Source organism: Pyxicephalus adspersus, chromosome 3 (assembly GCF_032062135.1).
Source record: "Pyxicephalus adspersus chromosome 3, UCB_Pads_2.0, whole genome shotgun sequence".
Lineage (NCBI taxonomy): Eukaryota > Metazoa > Chordata > Amphibia > Anura > Pyxicephalidae > Pyxicephalus > Pyxicephalus adspersus.
Window position 1 is genome coordinate 2909374 of NC_092860.1, and position 20855 is coordinate 2930228.

The 20855-nt window shown below is 40.7% G+C and overlaps 1 protein-coding gene across 1 annotated transcript in view; it reads right to left on the reverse strand.

The window, feature by feature from the left end:
• Positions 1-433: 433 nt before the first annotated feature.
• Positions 434-20855, reverse strand: part of NHERF1 (NHERF family PDZ scaffold protein 1) — a 21553-nt gene continuing 1131 nt past the window's right edge. The window contains exons 2-7 of the mRNA XM_072403326.1: positions 18110-18139; positions 7241-7402; positions 6915-7068; positions 1688-1728; positions 1491-1595; positions 434-1106 (exon numbers count right to left, since the gene is read on the reverse strand). Of these exons, the coding sequence (XP_072259427.1) occupies positions 933-1106; positions 1491-1595; positions 1688-1728; positions 6915-7068; positions 7241-7402; positions 18110-18139 (666 nt within the window). The 3' untranslated portion in view covers positions 434-932. The remainder of the gene's footprint in view (positions 1107-1490; positions 1596-1687; positions 1729-6914; positions 7069-7240; positions 7403-18109; positions 18140-20855) is intronic.

A 20855-nucleotide genomic window follows, 5' to 3' on the forward strand; every position in this document is an offset into this window, starting at 1 on the left:
AGACCATGGACAGTTCAGATGCAAAGTGATGTTTTAAACCCTCCAGCCAAGAAACAAGGTGAGTTCCAATTGTCTGCTGCTTTAAATGTACATTGCAAGAAGCTCACAGTGTGCAGTGGGATCAGAGTACAGGAGAGGAATCTACACAACTGTGCAAGACTCAAAATTAGACTCGAGTTAAAGCTTTAAACTTTAGCATTGGATATACTTTAATGCAAGGATAATAAATCTTTAGGAGGGTCTAAGATACCTCATCTAGGATTATGGTAGTTAAGAACTGCTCACATAATTATCAAAGAGGGGACACTGTATCAGAACAGTTAGGGGAGTCCTTAAACCGCTGAGGGTCCCCCCAGGAGCGAGGAGGCTGTATGTGGCCCATACCGCAGTCCTAATTGTATCGGAACACAAACACAATAAAGCACACAGACACTTTAAAAGTAAAGAAATCTGTATTAAGCTATATAGCAAAATATCTTGTTAAACAGTTTTCACAAAATATTAGAAAAACTCTTTTTCTTCATTAGAAACATATTCAAAAATCTGCAAACAAAATGGAAATTTAACAGGACCTTAAAGAGTCTCTGAAATGGAATGTTCTAACAGAAATAAGTGGTCTGCGCAGGAGAACATCTTGCTCCAGTCCCTGGATTGGAAAGAGACACCTGCTCCCTGTAAGACGGCTCGGAGCGTTATTGCTGTACGGGCCCGCATGGGCACCAACGCTATCCCTGGATAGCAATGGACGGATTCACAGGCTAAAAAGAATAAACACATGCAGCAACTGGCTGGCAATCACCCCACAGAACCGATATACAATCGCTGATGACACAAGGAATGGGAAATACAGGATGGCTGGGTATGGCTGTTGATTAACGTCACAGGAAGGTTTCGAGGTACAGACATGGGGTACACATTGTCCCCTGGTTTTCTCACAGGCTGCTAAAGACTTCTTTCCTTTTGTTCCAGTCCATGGTGGGTGCCTTTTTCTGTGATCGCTTCTGGTGGGCTCGTTCCTTAGCTGCCGCCAGGGACAAATTAAGGTCAAGTGTTTCAATGCTTGGGACGGGGTCGGAGGCAGGTTCTGGGGTGGAATTCGACATATCCTAAAACCAGAAATGATTTAGGGTTAAAGAACGTATAACAAGGATTCTAATTTAGCAATACACGATTTCCCAGCATTTAGTCCCACCAGCCAATAAACATTCTTCTCCAAGGTCTTAAACCTTGGCAAGGTCCTTTGCTCCCCCTTAACCATGATACCCCCCTGCTTAGGTTTTATGGGACCGGGTCACTTTGCCCCGAATTGTTAGCATATCTGTGTTGAAGAACGGCTGACTGGGTTTTGCATTGTTTCTCCCATTAGCAGTCTGAACTCTGCGAAACAATAGACTGCAAAAGGCCAGTAGGAGAACACATTCAGTACGCTGCTTATATGGAAATATTAAATAATAAATACAAAGTTATCTGTATGCAAGGTATAGGTGTACCTTCTGTGCCTCCTGTTCAGGTGGGGTTTCTAGTGGTTCTGGCTCGGAATTTGATACCACCGAGTCCCGCGGACTCTCGTTCTCCAGGTTCTCTGGTTTATTCTCCTAAAGAGCACAAGGAAAATTTGGGTAAGTATTCTAAAATTACAATAATCAACAGCAGCACAACTCAAACTAAAGCTATTAGGAAGAATTACCTTTTCTAGGTTCCCATTCACAATTTTATCTGGCAGAGGACCTTGGGGGAAAAAAATAAATAGGTTTCAGTATGCCGATCGTATATGCAATGATCAAATCACATGTGTGAACTTTTAGAACCATCAATACAAAAATGTAAATGGTCATCATGTGTAAATTCTCTAGAAAACGTGCCAAAAGTCTTTCAATTTTTCATTACCATATTACACACATACGGTAATGTACAAGGAAAGTAACTTTTACAGAAAAGAACTACGTATCAGAGTCCCTAAGGGAAAAAATGCTGCAGGTTGTGCTTAAAAGGGGTTATAAATAAGAACAACTGGGAAGCCATTTAATCCTAAAACTGTACTGCAATGTGTAAATATATTACTTATCTAGTGCAGAACTGCCCATTATGCAGTGGTATGGCCACTCCAGAGGGAACACAAGCCTCGCCACTTTTATGGAGTTTTAAGAACAGTTCTGCAAATACAACGTCTATCCATATACACCTATGGCAGGGGTGTCAAACTCTGGCCCACGGGCCAAATCTGGCCCGCAAGATCCTTTTTTTTTGGCCCCCAAAGGAATTTTTAATATGAACTGCAGCTGGACAGCCACTGCATTGAAATGGCGCCGTTACTACAATTCCCGGCCCCGCATCTATAGACCAGCGGGCTCTCTGCCTACGCGTGGCCCCGCATTGGATTGTTTTATAGACACAAGTAATGCTGGGGATTTTAGTAGCGGCGCTATTTTATTGAAGAGGGAGTTCCAGCAGCGGGCCACTCATAAGATTTAGGCCCGCATTGGCTGCATCTGGCATTTCCAGCACCCTCCCTCAGCTACACATAGGGGGTGCCAGGAGGCTTTTGGAGTTACAGGGGCTTCAAGTTTAGCGGATTTTATAAGCATTTTCAATAAATTTCAAGGTTGGCCCGCAACTGCTGAAATCTTTCTAATTTTGGCCCCCTGTGTATTTCAGTTTGACACCCCTGACCTAGGGGATTATTGGTACTTAATGAACCCGTGCCAAATGGCAGTTACCTAAAACTTGCTTTAAATAGACATTCGTTCACTTTGTCCATAAAAAAATAATAGCTGGATTTTGATTGGCTGCAATATATGCAAATAAACTTCTCAGAAAGTTTTACACGTTAACTCAAGATACCAATATCCCAAGTACAGCAAAATCCTTTACAAAGAAGACTTTTAGTGTTTACCTAATAAAGGTAACGAAAACAAATCTTGGTAAAGCACTGATCTTGTTAAGGGAAGTAGAAGAGCCTTCTGCACGAAGAGATTAGGAAGAGGATTATGGTCAGTCCCTATAGCAACTCCGAAAGCAGCAAACCGACATACAATCAACACCCCCCCACCCACCTTCGTCTTGTACCATATGTACAGAATGATGAAACCATACAGATCCTATTATGTTTAATGTCCAAGAGGGTTATTAACCTGGGGGTAATATTCAAATTATGAGAGAAGAAAGAAAGACAGGCTTTTATAGGCATATGTAATGGTAAAAAAAGGATTTTTTTTAATTCAAAAGCATTTTAACTATAGTTAGACATAGGCCAACTATGCCAATTCCTCTACCATACATAGAAATCCTATGCTAGTTAGTTTCTATTGAGCTTGTGTTTACAATATCACATGAGATCGTAGTGGTATATATGGTCAGATATTAGTCTCAGTACCCAACGCGTTTTGCCAACGGGCTTCTTCAGGGGTTTTTAAAGACCAAGGTTGGTAGTTGACCAAAAGTTGCTTGTCAGGAAGTGGATAAGAGTGTGGTTAAACAACGCAGGTTATTCAGGTTAAAGTATTAGGAACTTAAAGTTTGGCTATGACTGAGCATGGATTCTGATTGTTCAATAGTATGGTTACTGAAGCAGATATGTTATTAAGTTTCTTGGGTTGTTCAAGACAGATGTATGTGCTTTGTGTACATTTTCAGGGGTTTTATGGGCAAATTTATGCCGTATGTTTCTTGGCCCATACCTTGGGATTTCTAGGTAGATATAGTGAAATGATTAGAAAACCTGGCGTTCATAATCGTTCCGTTGGTATATATTAAGGACAAGGTGCCGGCAGCCAGCCAGGAAGGGCATACAGACAGATCCTCCATACCAACGAATCAAAACTTACATTTTGGTTACTAGATGACCATAAAGTGATGGAACTGAATACAGTTGTCTGGTTTTGTCAAAGCATTCAGCACCTACAGTCCTCTTGGGTGTATACCCCTCAGTAATCACCCCTGAAGAGAGTTCATTATAAGAACTTGACCTGAAGATTGAACCCATGTTTAATAGGGTTTCTAAGGAACTCTTTAGGTGAGGGAACCATACCTGATCACCCAAGTGCAATGTTTGTCTATAGAAGGCTGAGGATCATAAGGCCTTACAAAACCCAACACTTAGGACTGCAGAAGATCAACTATAATGGGTAAATTTGGCCAAAACCTAAAATTGATTTCCTAAAATCATTTCCTCTTATTTGGCAAATATTTTCAATCAGTCCGGGCAGGGTGCTCTTCTCCTGTGTCACGGTCCGTATATATCTGTCATTTGCAACATGTACAGCTCAGTGTGATATGTTGATGCTACATAAATAATCGTTATCAACCAAATCCATCCAGGTTGGCAGGATCACCTATGAAGGTCTATCTTCCCCATTCTGGAAGAGCTATAATAAATCAGCCCCATTGCCTTTCTTTACATCACCAATTAAAATAAGACTAAAATCTAAGAATATGGTTAGACATTAAAGGCAGCAAGATAATATACACATCCCAAGAGCTGGCCACTACTTCCAATGGCCCCAATGTACACATTGTCTCCACCAAAAATTCTTGCACAATATAGAAGTATGATAGGCCAAGTAGGGAAACCTGAGCTCGAAGCAACAACATATTAATCTACAACACAAGCCACTGCAAACAAAATCCATAAAATTAAATTTAAGCCTCTCCACCATAAAATTGAAAAATGAATCCTTTTTATTAAGGCAATGGGCCCAGATCAGTTGTGAAATATGTACAATACATATACAAGATCTCTCCGAGGTAAAATGCTCTACCATCCCCAAAGTTTGCAGAGTACGTGTGTATTTCTCATACAGATTCCTCCTCCATAAATGTTATATTCTATTGCCCATTCCCACTTTCTCTACCACCCTTTCCCTGACATATCAGCATTCAAAGCTGGTATTGTTTTATAAAGAGTAAAGAATAAAGAATGAGCATCTTCATTGAAAAAGGAAATTAAATAGGAAATACATTGTTATTAAGCTCTTGTCTTGATGAAAACAATGTAACACTAGTGTTATTCAAGTCTGCTTCCAATTCATAGGGAAGTAACGCACTAAATATAAAAAAGACAATGGTAAACAAATAGTCAAAGAACAAGAGAAATGGGAAGAAACAGAAGAAAAAAAAAAACAAAATACAAGTACAAGGTTCCTTATGCTTCCGTTATTATTAAACAGGATTTATAAAGCTCCAACATATTACAAAGCGCTGTACAAAAAGTAGGTACAATTGGATCCTACTATAATCTGCAGTGGCAGACGCTATACATGTTACATTACAAGACTTTGCAGAATCATACAGAATATTCACTATAATTAGGTTTTCTACAGCTTGGTTCGGGAATTTCTCCCATTGACCCTGATTTATGAAAGCTCTCGAAGGCTGGAGAGAATACACTTTCATCAGTGAAGCTGAGTGATCCAGCAAACCTGTAATGGATCTGGTCAGGGATTCAGAACATTTGCTAGCAAATAGCAAATGATTTTTAAAAATCCATTTCATGTTTTCTGGATCACCCAGTTCACTTCTGAAAGTGTATTCTCTCCAGCCTTGGACAGCTTTCATAAATCAGGGCCATTGTCTTTAGCTTTTCAGACTTGATTTTTAACAGGTCGCTCATATGGGGAAAGCGGTACAGGGGACTATATTCATGAACCAAAGTCATTTATGTGAATCATTTATGAGGCTTTAGACAGGTTTCCTCATTAGACACTACTGATAATCCCAGCCAGACTTGTACAAATATTGGAATTATATGGAACAATCAATACAAACTTCTATTTAGCGTTGAATACAGCGGTCTGTCTTTGTTCTATTTTATTTGGATTAGCAGACCTGGCGCTATCTTCATAAATCTCTAATGAGGCATACACAAGTTCCACATGGACACCCTTCAATGTGAATGCACTACAAACTTCCTAAATTCTCTAACTTCTCAGCTTGAATTTACCACTTTGAAAGTCCCGTATTTACCAATAGCATGTTGCACTACAGGAAGTCAAAGCTCAAGACCATTCAGAAATGCAAAATGTATGGAACATACTAGTAGGATGAAAACCTAATCTGAACCAAATCATGAAGATACAACAAATGGTGAAAAATGTGTGGAGATCCAATTATTACACCTTTCTATTCCAAAGGCATATTATTATTATTAAACAGGATTTATATAGCACCAACATATTACGCAGCGCTGTATAATAAATAGGGATAGGCAAGATTATAAAGTTGTTTCTTTTTTTGCTAAAACAGCTTCCGCTTATTTGCAAAGTTTTGGAACGTGATAGGTATTATGTGCACATGCAACAAAAAGGACATTAATGAGATCAGAAGAACTGTTGGATGGGAAGACCTGGCTTACAGCATTTCAGTTCATCCCAAAAGTGTTCAGTAGGAATGAAGTCCGGGCTCTGTGCCCTAAGCCAACTTTCTCAAACCTAATGGAGCCAGTTTTGTGCATGGGGACAATGTTATATTGTATGAAACTGCAACCACAAGGTTGGAAGTGCATAATTGCCCAAAATGTATTTAAATGCTGTAACATTAACTGGACTCCTAAATTGTAATGGCTGCAACATCTGGAGACGTGCCCACATACATTTGGCCATATGGTTTAACATTATAAATACAGAGTAAATGTAAAACTGTGGACCAATGCAAGTTAAAGTTTTTTGTGTGGGGAAAAAAATAAAAAAGTTTTCCCTTTATTATTGATAGGACTGAGGAGATTTTACCTACAGTCCAGAAGGAAAGATCAGAGTAAAATGTTAATTGAGCAAAGTGCACAAATCTCTGCTCACCTCCCCCCCCCCCCATGTCCTCAGCAGAGATGTGAATCTTGCAGGCTGAATCCCTATAATCCATCTAAGCAGATTGTAATAGAGGAGGGGGGCGAGCATGTCATTAGCATCTTGCAAACCACTCACCTGACAGGTGTTCCCGTCTCGGGGTCACATGACATTCCTGGAAATATTGGTCCGTATCAGGATCTACCACCAATAGCGTTGTCTCCTCTCCTCCAGCCTTGATGGCATTCACCACCTCTCCATGCTGTTTGCCCAACATGTTTTCACCATTCACCTGTGAGAAACAACCAGAGACAGTGGTCAGGTAATGCTGCTCGTTCAAGCTATACCATATGACTGCCCAGTCTCATATCTCCTTTGTACTTTCTCTATCACCATAGGCGTCAACTGTTTTTACACGGTGAATACTTGTTGCCTGGAAACCTTATCCAAGTAGATGAATGTACCTCAATGATGCGATCCTTTGGCAAGAGTCCAGCCCTCTCAGCAGGTGAATCAGGATCCACAGCCCGGATGTATTGCCCTGGGTGATCCTTGTCGCTGTGCAGGTTAAAACCATAGCCGCTCTGTCCTTTCTTCATGATGCAAAGTCTAGGACGCAGTTCCTTCTGTAAAAGGGGAAAAAAAGGGAACCGTATGAAGGCTATGATCACAAGATATGGCATCAAAAGGTTTGCACTGCGGTGATCCTGCAACCAGCTATGGTCTTGCAATCACTGGGTGCCATATGGTGGCCCTTTACTGACACCAATGCCAAGCATCTTTTATTTGCTGCAAACACTGAAGAATTTATTATACATTTTACAAAATTCTGCACCCCTCCACAGGCTGTGTTATTTTACTCGTTCAGGTGTGTGCGGCTATTCTATTTGAGTTTTACCGGGTCGCAGAAGTAAATTCTGCTTCCTATGGATAAGGACCCCATGTAGGCTGGTCAGACACTTTGTGCTGACGTCTGATGAATATAGAACTTGCAATATAAAGTTTAGTTTTCTTCACCCCTGACAGCACCCTGGTATTTGCTAAATTTTTGAGCATCCATTATCAGCACTAAGCATGAAAACCTGAAGCGTAGACAAAGCCATCTTTATAGAACAAGGTCATGATAGCAACGCCATGCTGTGGGTGCAAAATGGTTATAAATCTCCAAGTTGTGGGTATTTGGCACACTAAAATCTGTTATCCACATATGGGAGAGTCACATCAGAAGCCATTGGAGCTCCCAAAGCTACAGTAGATAGGAGAAACCGTTTTCTGTCTCCAATGGCTAGGCCAGTGTGGTTATGGCTACGTACACATGTGCAATAATTATCCTTGGAAAACAAACAATTAACGACCAATTCAAAATAATAATTAACTATATAATCCAACAATAATTATTGCATGTGTGTATGTATGTTATGTGTAGGTGGGGGGGGGGGGGGGGGGTCACATGAGAGATAATTAAGTTGTAAATCTGTAGGAGTCTCCATAACCGTAATGTGTGGAGGATGATACTACAAGCCTACACGAATCACTCTACAGATTGTACAGTAATAATTTTGATTTGGAGATGGGGCAAATATATAAACCATTGCATGAAATGATTCCTCCCTAACATCACAATCCATGGCCAGAGTTATTCTGGGAATCAATTAGTTACCTACTAATGCCACTCATCATACACAGACTTCACCATTGAAATACACATTCTAATATATGCAGCAGGTCACTTTAAAGACACACCACCCTATACTGTAGCTGAAACAAACAAACACGGTGACTGCCACTTCCATGCCGTCCTCTACAAGCCTTGGCATGCCATACAATTCTGCACTCTTGTTCTTTCCCCGTGCGTGTAATAGCAAACAAAAAGCGAATGATGAGCACTGAATAGAAGCAAGAACCAGAACCAGATAGACTTGCCATAGCAATGCCAGGAAGGTGTAAACTTTGCAACAGCGTGGAAACGTCTTGTATGTAATACAGCCAGCCTTTAAAACATATTGTGGTTTTTCATTTACTCATCTGTCTAACTAGAGAAATCTCTGTACTTCTCCACTGCAAACATTCATTGTTCAGTGCAAGGTTGAATATGATCTGCTGGCATGGAACTGGGAATTCTTCTAACTTATATATCCATATAGAGGAGAGAAGGGTTGGTTCAAATGGGTGGTGGGAACAGTGGCTTCTGGGCAGATCCAGAACGCAGCACCTTACCAGCTTCCTCTGCACTGATTCTTCGTGAACCAGCTTTTAAAATTTTGCAAAGGCTGGTACTGAGCTGCCTAATTCCCCCCCTATTTATTCCTTTTGGGCAGCTGCGGGTAAGATGCCACCTCACTGCCTATCTTACCTAACAATCACTCTGCCATTAGTCTACTCCAGCTGACTATAATGTATCAGACTCTGGTCATATCTCCTGCCTGACCCCAATTGCTATGTACTTTGCAGTCCTTTGCACTCTGCAGTAACCAAGTGCACCAAGAAGAATTTGCTACATAAAGTCCATCTCTGGGCAAATATTAACATTTGTTACTTGGAAATATCCATTTTATGGCACACATGGAAAACATGGCAAGATTCTTGTCCGCTGACTCCCATGTGGGCAGGAAAAGTGATCATTAAATCCCCCGTGATCTATTCTTCTCTATCTATTCTCTATGCAAACAAGTGCATGTAAAGCATTCCGTGTTTACAAAGCCAAATACTGGAGCGCAGCTTGATGTTGGCAGCCAAACAAGCTGGTTTAAGCATTGCTTGCAACAGTCACTCTTTAACCTGTACACATGATATGCAATGCTTATCAGTTGTTCCGCCAGATCAGATTTACTTATAGTTATCTGCAGCCAGCTGTACAGAAGGCTTTATAAAAAGATAAAAAGCAACCCCGGGAATTTTAAAGTTATTTCTTCCCATCTAGATTTTTTTATGGGGAACCTTTAAAATAACTTTCAGGTCTTCAGGGAGCCCCTTTTATAGTTACTATATCCAGAGCTCACAGTATTTTAGCATTGTGATCAGTGCAAAGCATGCCTCTTACATTGCTGCCCAGTGGGAAGAACGCTCCCCTACTGATTGAGGTCACCAAAACTGCACAAGATTCTCATTGCTCCAGGAACCTCTGGAGGTACCCTAGAGTTCTATAGAATCCCGGCTGACAAACATGGATCCAGATCTTGGCTGACCAGCAGGAATCCATATGCATGTTAAAGGGATGCAGGAGACATACACTGAAAATTGCAGCTTTGCTCATATTCCTAGGCAATTCCTTTGTTGTATAGACGCTATGAAGGCTACAAGCACTGAAAAAATCTTGCACCGTATACTAAAAATACATTTGTATTCTTACATTTCATTGTTTATAAGTTGCTTTGCTGTGTCGGACATAGTCACTCCCCTGAACAAGCATGCTGAACAGAAAGTTAAGAAGAACCCACCATCAAATCTGACATAGCACTATGCTTGTGTCCATAGTGGAGCGTGCACCATGCACAAAAGGGTTCTGTTATCAGTACACAAAAGGGGGCACTCACTGAGATTTTTCTGCAAAACTAACTGCATGCAATATTGAATGAAAGATCCATTAACGTTAACCCTTTCATCACGGCTAGCCTGGTACTTGAAAAAGTGTTTGTGCCCCCTTGGTAAAGAGGTCCTATACTGAGAAATAATGGAAAATGCCATTTCTGACCTGGTTCTACAAATATCCAGCTTGGCTAGTTGGCGTTCCAATTCTCTGCCTTTAAAACCTTCTGAATCACTAACCCAGAATGAGTATGCAGCTCAGGAGTTCAGCAAATTGTTGCAGATATCTGCATGCTTGTTTCCCTGTGTGTGACTGACACTACTGAAACCACAAGATCAGCTTTACATCCAGGAAATTCACATTTTTGGGGGGGTTTAACAATAGCAGCTTTCATAATATCCCAGCGATAGGTTGCCTTTATGTCCACCCATTATTATCCAGTATTTGTAAAGCACTGTGTAATATTTAGGTGCTGTACAAAGTCCATAGTCATGTCACTAGCTGTCCCTCAAAGGAGCTCACAATCTAATGTTCCTACCATAGTCATATGTCAATAATACAGTCTAAGGTCAATTTGGGGGGGAAGGAGCCAATTAACCTAACTGCATGTTTTTGAAATGTGGGTAGAAACCAGAGTACCCAGAAGAAACGCATGCAAACATGGGAAGAACCGTGCGAACTCCATGTAGACATTGTCATGGGTCCTAGCGTTGCAAAGGCGAGAGTGCAAACCTCTGAGCCACTGTGCCGCCCATAGCACTGCAAATGGCAGCCAAAAGGATTTATTGTAATAATCCCCCCCCACACACACTATTCCTTTTGTTGTGATGTGGTTACTACTTGGCACCTCTGGGCATAGGGATCAAGAGACTCCCTACCCCTTTTTTCAGGTGCCAGTGCTGCAGATTATAGATTGGCCAATGTATGCAGGAAAACCGATCACGTAGCAGCTTCTACTCCTCATTGTACCAGATGCGATATATTCTTGAGAATTGCACAATGCTTCTCATCCTTAAGCTACGTATACACTTGCAATAATTATCGTTGGAAATGAACGACTAACGACCGATCGTCTGATAATTGTTAATAAAACGCACAATGACGCTGACGAACGAGGATTGTCGCTGGAAACGAACGACCGGCGAATCTGATTGAGCGATGATCATTCACCATCTATTGTGTGTATGGTCGTTCAGTGATCATGGATGGTTCTGCAGTACACGTCACTTCATCAAACGATCATATCTAGCGTGTGTACATTATTGGTGGATTATATTTGAAGAATTGTATTATTACAACATGTACCAGATGCGATATATTCTTGAGAATTGCACAATGCTTCTCATCCTTAAGCTACGTATACACTTGCAATAATTATCGTTGGAAATGAACGACTAACGACCGATCGTCTGATAATTGTTAATAAAACGCACAATGACGCTGACGAACGAGGATTGTCGCTGGAAACGAACGACCGGCGAATCTGATTGAGCGATGATCATTCACCATCTATTGTGTGTATGGTCGTTCAGTGATCATGGATGGTTCTGCAGTACACGTCACTTCATCAAACGATCATATCTAGCGTGTGTACATTATTGGTGGATTATATTTGAAGAATTGTATTATTACAACATGTACAGAATTGTGCACAATACAATTGTTCAAAATAATCGCGCATAAGCAATAGGAGTTCATTTTCTAATGACAATTATTGCACGTGTGTACCCAGCTTTACTGCTAGCAGCAAATCCAATGATAGGGGAACTCTGGAAATAATAATAAACACTGTAGTGGCTGGCTGTAAAGTACAAATGCAGGGTCTCACTTTAAATTCTCCTGGAACATTCCAATTTAGTTCTAGATTAAGAGACTCTGCTATGCTCTATTTGTATTTAAACCACACACATAACTTCAGTCTCAGAAATGCAGCCAAAAACACTGTTTATCAGATCACTATGCCATCATTTAAAACAAAATAGTTTCCATATTTTCTAATAAGAAAACCCTTAAGATCCCTAAATAGAACAATTCCGTATTTCCAAACCAAATAGAGAATGTTTTCCATTCCTTGCATGGTATAAGCTTATTGGGATTCAAGGTAGGTCCGTGCTTGCCCCTGCTATGGGATCACCATGACCTATGTATTGCTCATTGATTGGGTAATGGATTCTTTTTGTTCCAGATCTGGACTGATATAAAGCAGGGCATACAAGCAGCTTTGTTCCAAACCTCATAAAAAAAAAAAAAAGAAAAAAAAAAAAAAAAAGAACAGAGGCTGCCCTTGCAGACTTCCGCTCCTGGCTGTCATGTTAACCCATAAGCACCAATACATTAAGCTGCTGAACACAATATATACGCAGATCAGGATTTATAACATTGCTGGTGTGCATGCTTGTTTGGGGTCATTCACTAAAAGTACTGAAGCCACTGTACAGAATGAGAGCGTAGCTCTGAATACTATGTGTCTGAATTGTACATACACCCACATCAAAAAGAAATCAACAAAACCTGTCGTGGGACTTTAGGCAGCACAAAAACACAATTATCAACACTTCATTAGGATTATTTAAAAAAAAAAAAAAAAAAAAATTTTATATAAGGAACATTTAAAACTATAGGAATATATGTGTTCTCTACGCGTTTTGTGGCAAGTAGATCCGCTTCATCAGGAGGTTTAGAAAACTTTTCTCTAATATTAAACACGTCTTCTACAGCAACAGCCATTGGATTGGATTTAAATTCAATCCTACGCTCCTCACGTGCTGGCCCCACTAGTAGATGTCCTCTCTTGATATTGGCCCCAAAATACATGGGAGGGGGGGGGGGGTTCCAGGGTAAAAGGACTGTGCAACCGTGCCTTAAAGCTAGGTACACACATGCAATAATTATCGTTAGAAAACGAACGACACGTGAACGATTATTTTGAACGATTGCATTGTGCACAATTCTGTACATGCTACAACAATACGATTGTTCAAATAGAATCCACCAATATTGTACACACACTAGATGCGATCATTTGAACAATGCAGGAAATGTACAGGAAAAAGTGTACTGCAGAACAATCCTCGATCACTGAACGACCGTACACACACACACACACAATAGATTGCAAACCATCGTCACCCAATCAGATCCGCCGGGATGGTCGTTCTTTTCCCATTCATTGGCGTCGTTGGGCACTTTTTGTTATATAATCCACCAAGCCGCTGAAAAGAATATGTATGCAGATCAGGAGTTATGACATTGCTGGTGTGCATGCATTTCCAATGATAATTATTGCACGTGTGTATGCAGCCTTACAGTGACCTTGTTATCTCATGGCTCAGGATTCAAGCTGTGTTCCAATTAGCGTTCCACTGGGTCCACCAAGAGAGGTGCAGCCAGTTTGCTTACCTGGGGAAAGGTCACTCTAAATCAGGGGTGTCAAATTCAAATACACAGAGGGCCAAAATTAAAAACTTAGACAAAGTCGCGGGCCAACCTTGAAATTTATTGAAAAAAAATTGAGGAAATGTTTCCTTCTCATTAGATATAAAGACTTTTCATATGGAGACAAGGAGGTTTTGCTTCACATTCAATCTGGAACAAGCTTATAATAGAGAAAGAGGCATAACATTTTTTTTTAAGTTTATTTAAGAAAAAAAATCTTATGCCTCTTTCTCTATTTGTAGCCTTCTGAGTTAAATTTCAATGGTAACCTTTTTGCACAGGCTAACAATAATAATAACAATATTCTTCAATGAAAATCCAATCATTCATGTCCATGCCTTGGGGTAACAAGGAAAAGCTGAGGGGGAGTGCTGGAAATACCAGACACGGCCAATGCCGAGCTAAATCTTATGAGCTGGATCTTCCTCTTCATTGAGATAGCGGCGCTACCAAAATTCACGATATTATTTGCGTCTGTAAAACAGTCCAATACGGGGCCACACATAGGCAGAGAGCCCGCTGGTCTATAGACGCAAGTGATGCCAGGAATTGTAGTGGCAGCGCTATTTCAATGCAGCGGCAAGCCAGCTGCAGTTCACATTTAGGATTCCCTTGGGGGCCAAAAAAAAAAAAAAAAGGATGTTGGGGGTCAGAATTTGACAACCCTGCTCTAAAGGATCAGTTGTGCAGTCCTTTAACCCTTAAAATCAAACCCCCCTTCCCATGTATTTTAGGGCCAATATCAGAGAGGACATCTCCTAGTGAGGTCAGCTACTGAGGAGGATTAAAATGAAAGCAGATTCAATACATGTTGCTGTATATGAGGTGGTAAACATTATGGAAAAGTTCTCTAAACCTACTGATAAAACGGATTTATTTGCTGTGAAACGCGTAGAGTACAAAGAACGAGAATATAAAGGATCCCATATGCCCGAAAATATGGGATATAATTTCCATGGTTTTAAATGTTCTAAATATTAAAAAATAAAATTGTATTTTTGTTGTTAATCTTGATAATTGTATTTGTGCTGCTTAAAGAGTCCCACAAAAGCTTTAGTTGATTTTTAGAAGGAGCCAAGCAATCCCATTCTCCGCTTTTCTCTTTGGTCTAAAAACCAAACCACAGCCGCCTGCCATAACCATGGAAAGTGCAGGCAATGGACCCCTTTAACACCAATGGCCTTTTAAGCAGAGAGCGTGTTTAATCTGCTTTTCTGACTTTGCTGGAATTTACCACCTTGTGCTAGACTCCCGATTAGCTGAAACTTTTCACATGCAGTTTGACGTCATACCTTCCAGCCCAGTATTTCATATACAAATAGATCAAAGATAAACCTTTAGAACTGACAAACCTAAAATAAAGGGGAAATGTGCAATGTTAAAGCTAAACTTCAGGCAGAAGTTTGTTTTACCTTCAATAAGGTCATCATAACCTTAAAAGAATTACAGCACACATGCAAGGATATGCCATTTAAATGCTGGAGAATTCCTTCCTGTCCCAAGGACTGCAGAATAATGGCGGCAACTATGCCCACTCTTTCCCTAACCACCGGCCATGGCATAGCTTCTTCTTTATATCGCTATTTGCTGGAACCTCAGCCTCTGATCCCAGACTTGTTCCAGCAAGATGAATATTTCCTATGGCATGATGAGAGTTGTGATTTCATACAGCGGCTTGCAAATGTTGCTGGCATTTCTATTACATCAAGGGAGGATAATAAATAAAAAATAAATAATAAATACTATAATATAATATATATAATACTAATAATAAAAAAGGAAACTTCTTAAACACAAGGTTAAAGAAAAAAAAAAAAAAAAAAACTCATTTTTAATGTTAAGAGGAGAACAATTCTATACCAGCCTCAACTTTAACTAGGATCTGCATCTTGTTTCATGTACAGCGCTGCTTAATATGTTGGTGCTTTATGAATACAGCTTATCAGTAATATTGCTAATCAATTGTAACCGCCAGCTTTATGAATGCTCTTTATTGACCAAAGTTTTCATATTATGTCATTAAAGTTTTGGTTACACAGAATGGAGGGAGGGGGATGGGGTTAGAGATCAATAGCTATCTAGCAGAAACAAGAGGAAGTGACAAGGGTCAGCAGGCTGAATGGAGGGCGATGAGGAATCGGAAGCAAGACACATCACGGGACCGGTCCCCATTCACTGCAAGGAAAAGACTTGGCAATAAAGAGTAACACAACATGCAAACGGCAGTATTTCATATCAAACTCGCTGCAATTTACAATGTATTGCCATGGGGGAACAGAACATGAGAAGAGGTAACAAAAAGGTAAAATCCTCTGAGGTTTGTTAGGAACATTCACCGCTGCATTCATTTGTCTTATGACCATTGTCACTTTTCTTTACTTCCCGTTAAATGAGTGATAGGGTCCCCATGCTGCCCAGAATTTGGGCTTTTGGTCCACTTTAAACTGCTGTGTTCAGCCTTCAAGGCACATTCCACTAACACATTACCGGCAGCTAGTAAAATAATTAACTTTTCACACTGCAGACCGGACAACATAAATAGCTTCATATTATAAATTAGTGGTCAATCAGTAGCGAGGAGCACAACCCCAACATTGCCAACGGGAAATTAGTAACAGGTTGGAAAACACTAAACCAGCAGTGGTCAAGTTAATATTAGGGGGTCAATTGCTGCCCCTGGTATCACCCAAGGACCTCACATAATAAACCCAAGACTGGAGAAGATGGATCATCAAGAAGAACCTGGGTGGTCCAGCAAACCAGGAATGGATCTGGTCCAGGACAAACATTTGCCAACTATTAGCAATTTATTTAGGAAATGCATTCCTGTTTTGCCGGATCACCCAGGTTCTCCCATGATAGTCACCTTCTCCAGTCTTGGAAGAACCAGGCTCAACAGACCTGTTACAAGGCATGGTGAGAGACTACAAACACAACATAGGAGAGGGTCAGAGAATGCAGACTATAGATTAGAATCAAGTGACACATAACACGAGACTGCTAGAGGCCATGAAATTAATGATTTTATATTATGGTTTCTTTAAATATTGAGTAAACAAGTGATCAGAAGAAAAAAAAATGTATAGAGATAAAAAAAAAAAAAAATCTGCAAAGTCCCAGAAGGCTGCACAATAAATGCCAAAGGAATGCCAGCTGGGTACCAGGGCACTAAACTGTTTAGTTGTTTGTGTAGAAGTGTTGCAATATTCTCCAAACCAATTGGTTGCCATAAACATAAAAAACAAAACTAAAACAAAGAAAAAAACAAACAACTCTGTATGAAAACAAACTTTTAAACTCTTGCCCCTCCATTTCAATACGTGACAGCTAAGCCGGCCTGAACTAGATGCTGGGATCTGATCTGAGCCGTTGTCAAATGCTTATGGTAGACAAAATACAGAAATGCAATAGGAAACCTAAAATATTATAAAGCATATGAAGGTTATATATACATAATACCGGTACATTATTTTGCCCCACCCCTTAACCTTGATCAAACACCAGCCAATGAGAGCTCCCCCTGCTGTTTAATAATGCAAGTGTGCGTAACAAGCACACATCGCTCCGTAATATGTTGGTGCTATAGAAATCTTGTTTATTAATAATAATCACAATATATAGGGAACTCTATCACAATGAAATAAAACACTTTACACATTTGTATCTCTTTTTCACCGATGCTACAAACTGTCTGCTGCTTGCTCTCTAACATTCCCACCTGATCGATTGATGAGCATTGCCAATCAATATTCCACGGATATAGATCAAATATTGAAGAGTTCCTCAGTCTTTAACAGAATCCAAAAGTATGCTCTCTCCCAGCATACACCTTGCTATATATACACAGCACACCCAACTGGTTCTTTGTTCTGCTTCTCCCTCCCTCTCTCTGAGCTTTTCTGTAGAGAAATGTAAGCGGCCCGATGCAGGTACTTCTATTGTTTGCACTTAAATAGAAATTATTACAAAGCTGCATTCATTTCATTAAAAGTTTGGAATTCAGCAGACTTCGGGGTCCATTTATAAAGCATGGCATTGGACATTCACCCAAATATTCCCTGGTAGTCACCAATCAGTCACCGCCCTTGAAAAAAACATGGACCTGGAAACATTAAAGAATAATTCTGTGAATGTCAGATTCACCGTTTGATATAAATAGATCCCCTTGGCGTTTACAGTGAATATGTTTGTCAGTGGCAGTATTAGAAGTGCAATGATTCTGCTGGGCTGTCCGGGGTTGTGAACTTTTCACCACTTCTCATTTATTTTTTTCTTGAACTAACTTTCCATTATGTAATAATAGAAAACTACAGAACAAAGATAGGGAAACTCCGATGATATATAAGCACCCAGAAAAGCAGACATTTCTTACCTTGGCCGTCACCGCAGGCTGTTTATCCACCTGTCAAAATAAAATACAAAATTAGCCAATCGGAATCATCGGTTTGCTGGGGGAAATTAAAGTTACCGATACGATAAATGTTCATTGAATCTTTTATATCAGGGACATTATATTGTAGACTTTAGATGACTTGGCTTGTCGCCTATGCTTCAGGTCACATGATCATACAAGGAGCGTTCACACAGGAAACGTGGGCTGTTCTTTGGCAAGTGAAAGAATAAAAATTCTCCAAGTATCTAACGCAACGGTTATTAGTCAGCCATTGGTAATAAAGCTGCCGTATGCCGGCAATACCACCGCCCGGGGGTCACTGATCCCCCTCCCATTGATCTTTGCACTGCTGGGCTTAAAGAAGTAAAATAGAGAAATGCATTAGCACAAACCTTCCTAGGAAAAGTTTTTTATTCTGTTCAGCTAGTCTTTCAATAAGCCAGTATGAGAATTACAGCCGTTATGTCTCCTGCAGTCCCTGTACAGCAGGGCTGGAGATCAAGAATAGAAAGCAGCACCTCGTGTGCTATTGGAGGAGAGAGCGAATGACAGACAGATGAGCCTATCAGTGTGCAGCTTCTACTTTCATTGGCCAATTACAAGCTGGGGGTGAATCCAGGATGAATGATTAGGTTTATAATTTAGTTAGTACTCTTAGGATTGAAGGTGACTATGACAGAAAGGTGTTACTGTATATTTTAAGGGGCTGTATGGCTTATTTTGGCTGAAGGTTTGCTTTAGGGAACATAGCTTTTCCATAGAACTACCTAAAATTAGTAAGAGCACCCTGAAGAGGGCATCAATCCTTATTGTGAGCATTGTCAATATATTCAGAATAAAGCAGAGGAGCCCCGACTGGTTGAATGTCATTCAGCATTTGTCTGGCACATGTGCACTTCAGCAGAATCTGATTGGCTCCAAGACCCATGTGGGACAGTAAGGGGTGGAGCATTCTACTATTCCCCGTTTGCATTTGTCTGGCACATGTGCCCTGCAGCACATTCTGATTGGCTCCTAGACCCATGTGAGACCGTAGGGGGTGGAGCATAAGACATACTAGTAAGCTAGCTCCATTTAAAAATCTTTCTGTGAATTGAACAAATATTTTGATATATAAAGCTGCATTGGCTCTGTGAATCCAGAACAATCTTCTACAACTACAAGTCCCAGCATGCATTACAGCAGAGCCACAAACTGAACAGAATGACCTTTGAGTGAGGTAAATGCCCAACAAAGAAATGGAATTTGGCACCTTCATAGAAGTCAGACAAAGGTGCCAAACGATTGCAACACAGGGTTGGGACATGAAATTCAGAAGAAGAGGTGATTGTGTTGGTGGGAAATGTTCAGCAAAGTCCCCATTGTAAGGAGGTGTAAAGGGGCCACAGCCTGGGCACAGGTTGGGTTTGTAGGGTATCGGTCTGACCTGGTGGATTTTAGTAAACTTCAATGAGAATTCCTATTGGCTGGAAGGTGATTCCAGTGCTTGTGTCAGAACCTTCCAGAACCTGCAGCAAATATCCAGCCAAAGATGGCACTGCCATCCCTCTTATCAGACTGAGCTATATACATAAGGGAAGATAATTCAAGGCATGCACAGTACTGTTGCCCTGGTTGCAAGGAGAAAGACCCTTCAGTTTAAGGACAACTAGTCTTAGATTCTACCTTGAACATAAATCAGCCTTCTGTAATCACCTGTATGGTGAATCTCAATTGGCAAGGGGCCGGGGCAGTCCTAGGTGCCAGTCATGTGACCTATATATAAACTGCCCAACAAGCAGGCTGCCGATAGATTGGTGCAGAAGAATGAACTCTCTGCTGCTCCTTGGCTGTCCAATCACAAGCCGGACACTTGGCTATATGGATTAAACTGAGAAAATCAAAGTCTGCGTGAATCTCAGAACCGACTCATAAAAGATTAATATTATTAAACAGGATTTATATAGCACCAACATATTACACAGTGCTGTACAATAAATGGGGGTTGCAAATGACAGTGACACAGGAAGAGTAGAGGACCCTGCCCCAAAGAGCTTAGAATCTAGGAGGACAACCCTTTTACTGCCTGAGCAGCCAATAGAAAAGCCTGAAAATTGTCACGAGAAACAGACTTAGCAAAGGGCGGCAGAGAACCAAAGAAGTCCAGGCCGGGCACTATACGGCAAATGGATTCTGATTGGTTGATAAGGGCTAAAAAATGGAAAGCCAAAACTATGATTTTGGATAGAATATTGAACCCCCTCTTAGGATTGTTGTGGTGGGGGGGATTCACCCCATCTGTCCATTAAGTGAAATACTATAGAACAGGAATTAGCATGGGGACACCCATTCTAGTGATGGCTAAACTTCCTGTTGTATCACCAAGATGGAAAGAAAAAGGAAAAAAGGAATGAAAGGAAGAATTTACCCTTTGCTTACTGATCCAAAAAATATTTAGATAAAATTTAATAGAAGCTCTGTGAAAGGTCAGCCAGGGCCGTGCCAAGCAAATGATTTATTCTCAGCCGCCATGCTTGTTCAATGAACCTAACATAACATCCCCAATGGCCTCCCGACATGTTCCTTCACTGGGTTCCCAACTCCGCCCATCTTCCATTGATCCTAAAGGGGTCCCAGGCTCGGTCTGCCATGCCATTGGGCTCGTCATATGACCTCTTCTCATACCATGGCAGCATATGTAGATTTCGATTGGTCGTCGCCAGCACAAAACGCGCATGTGTGTTCA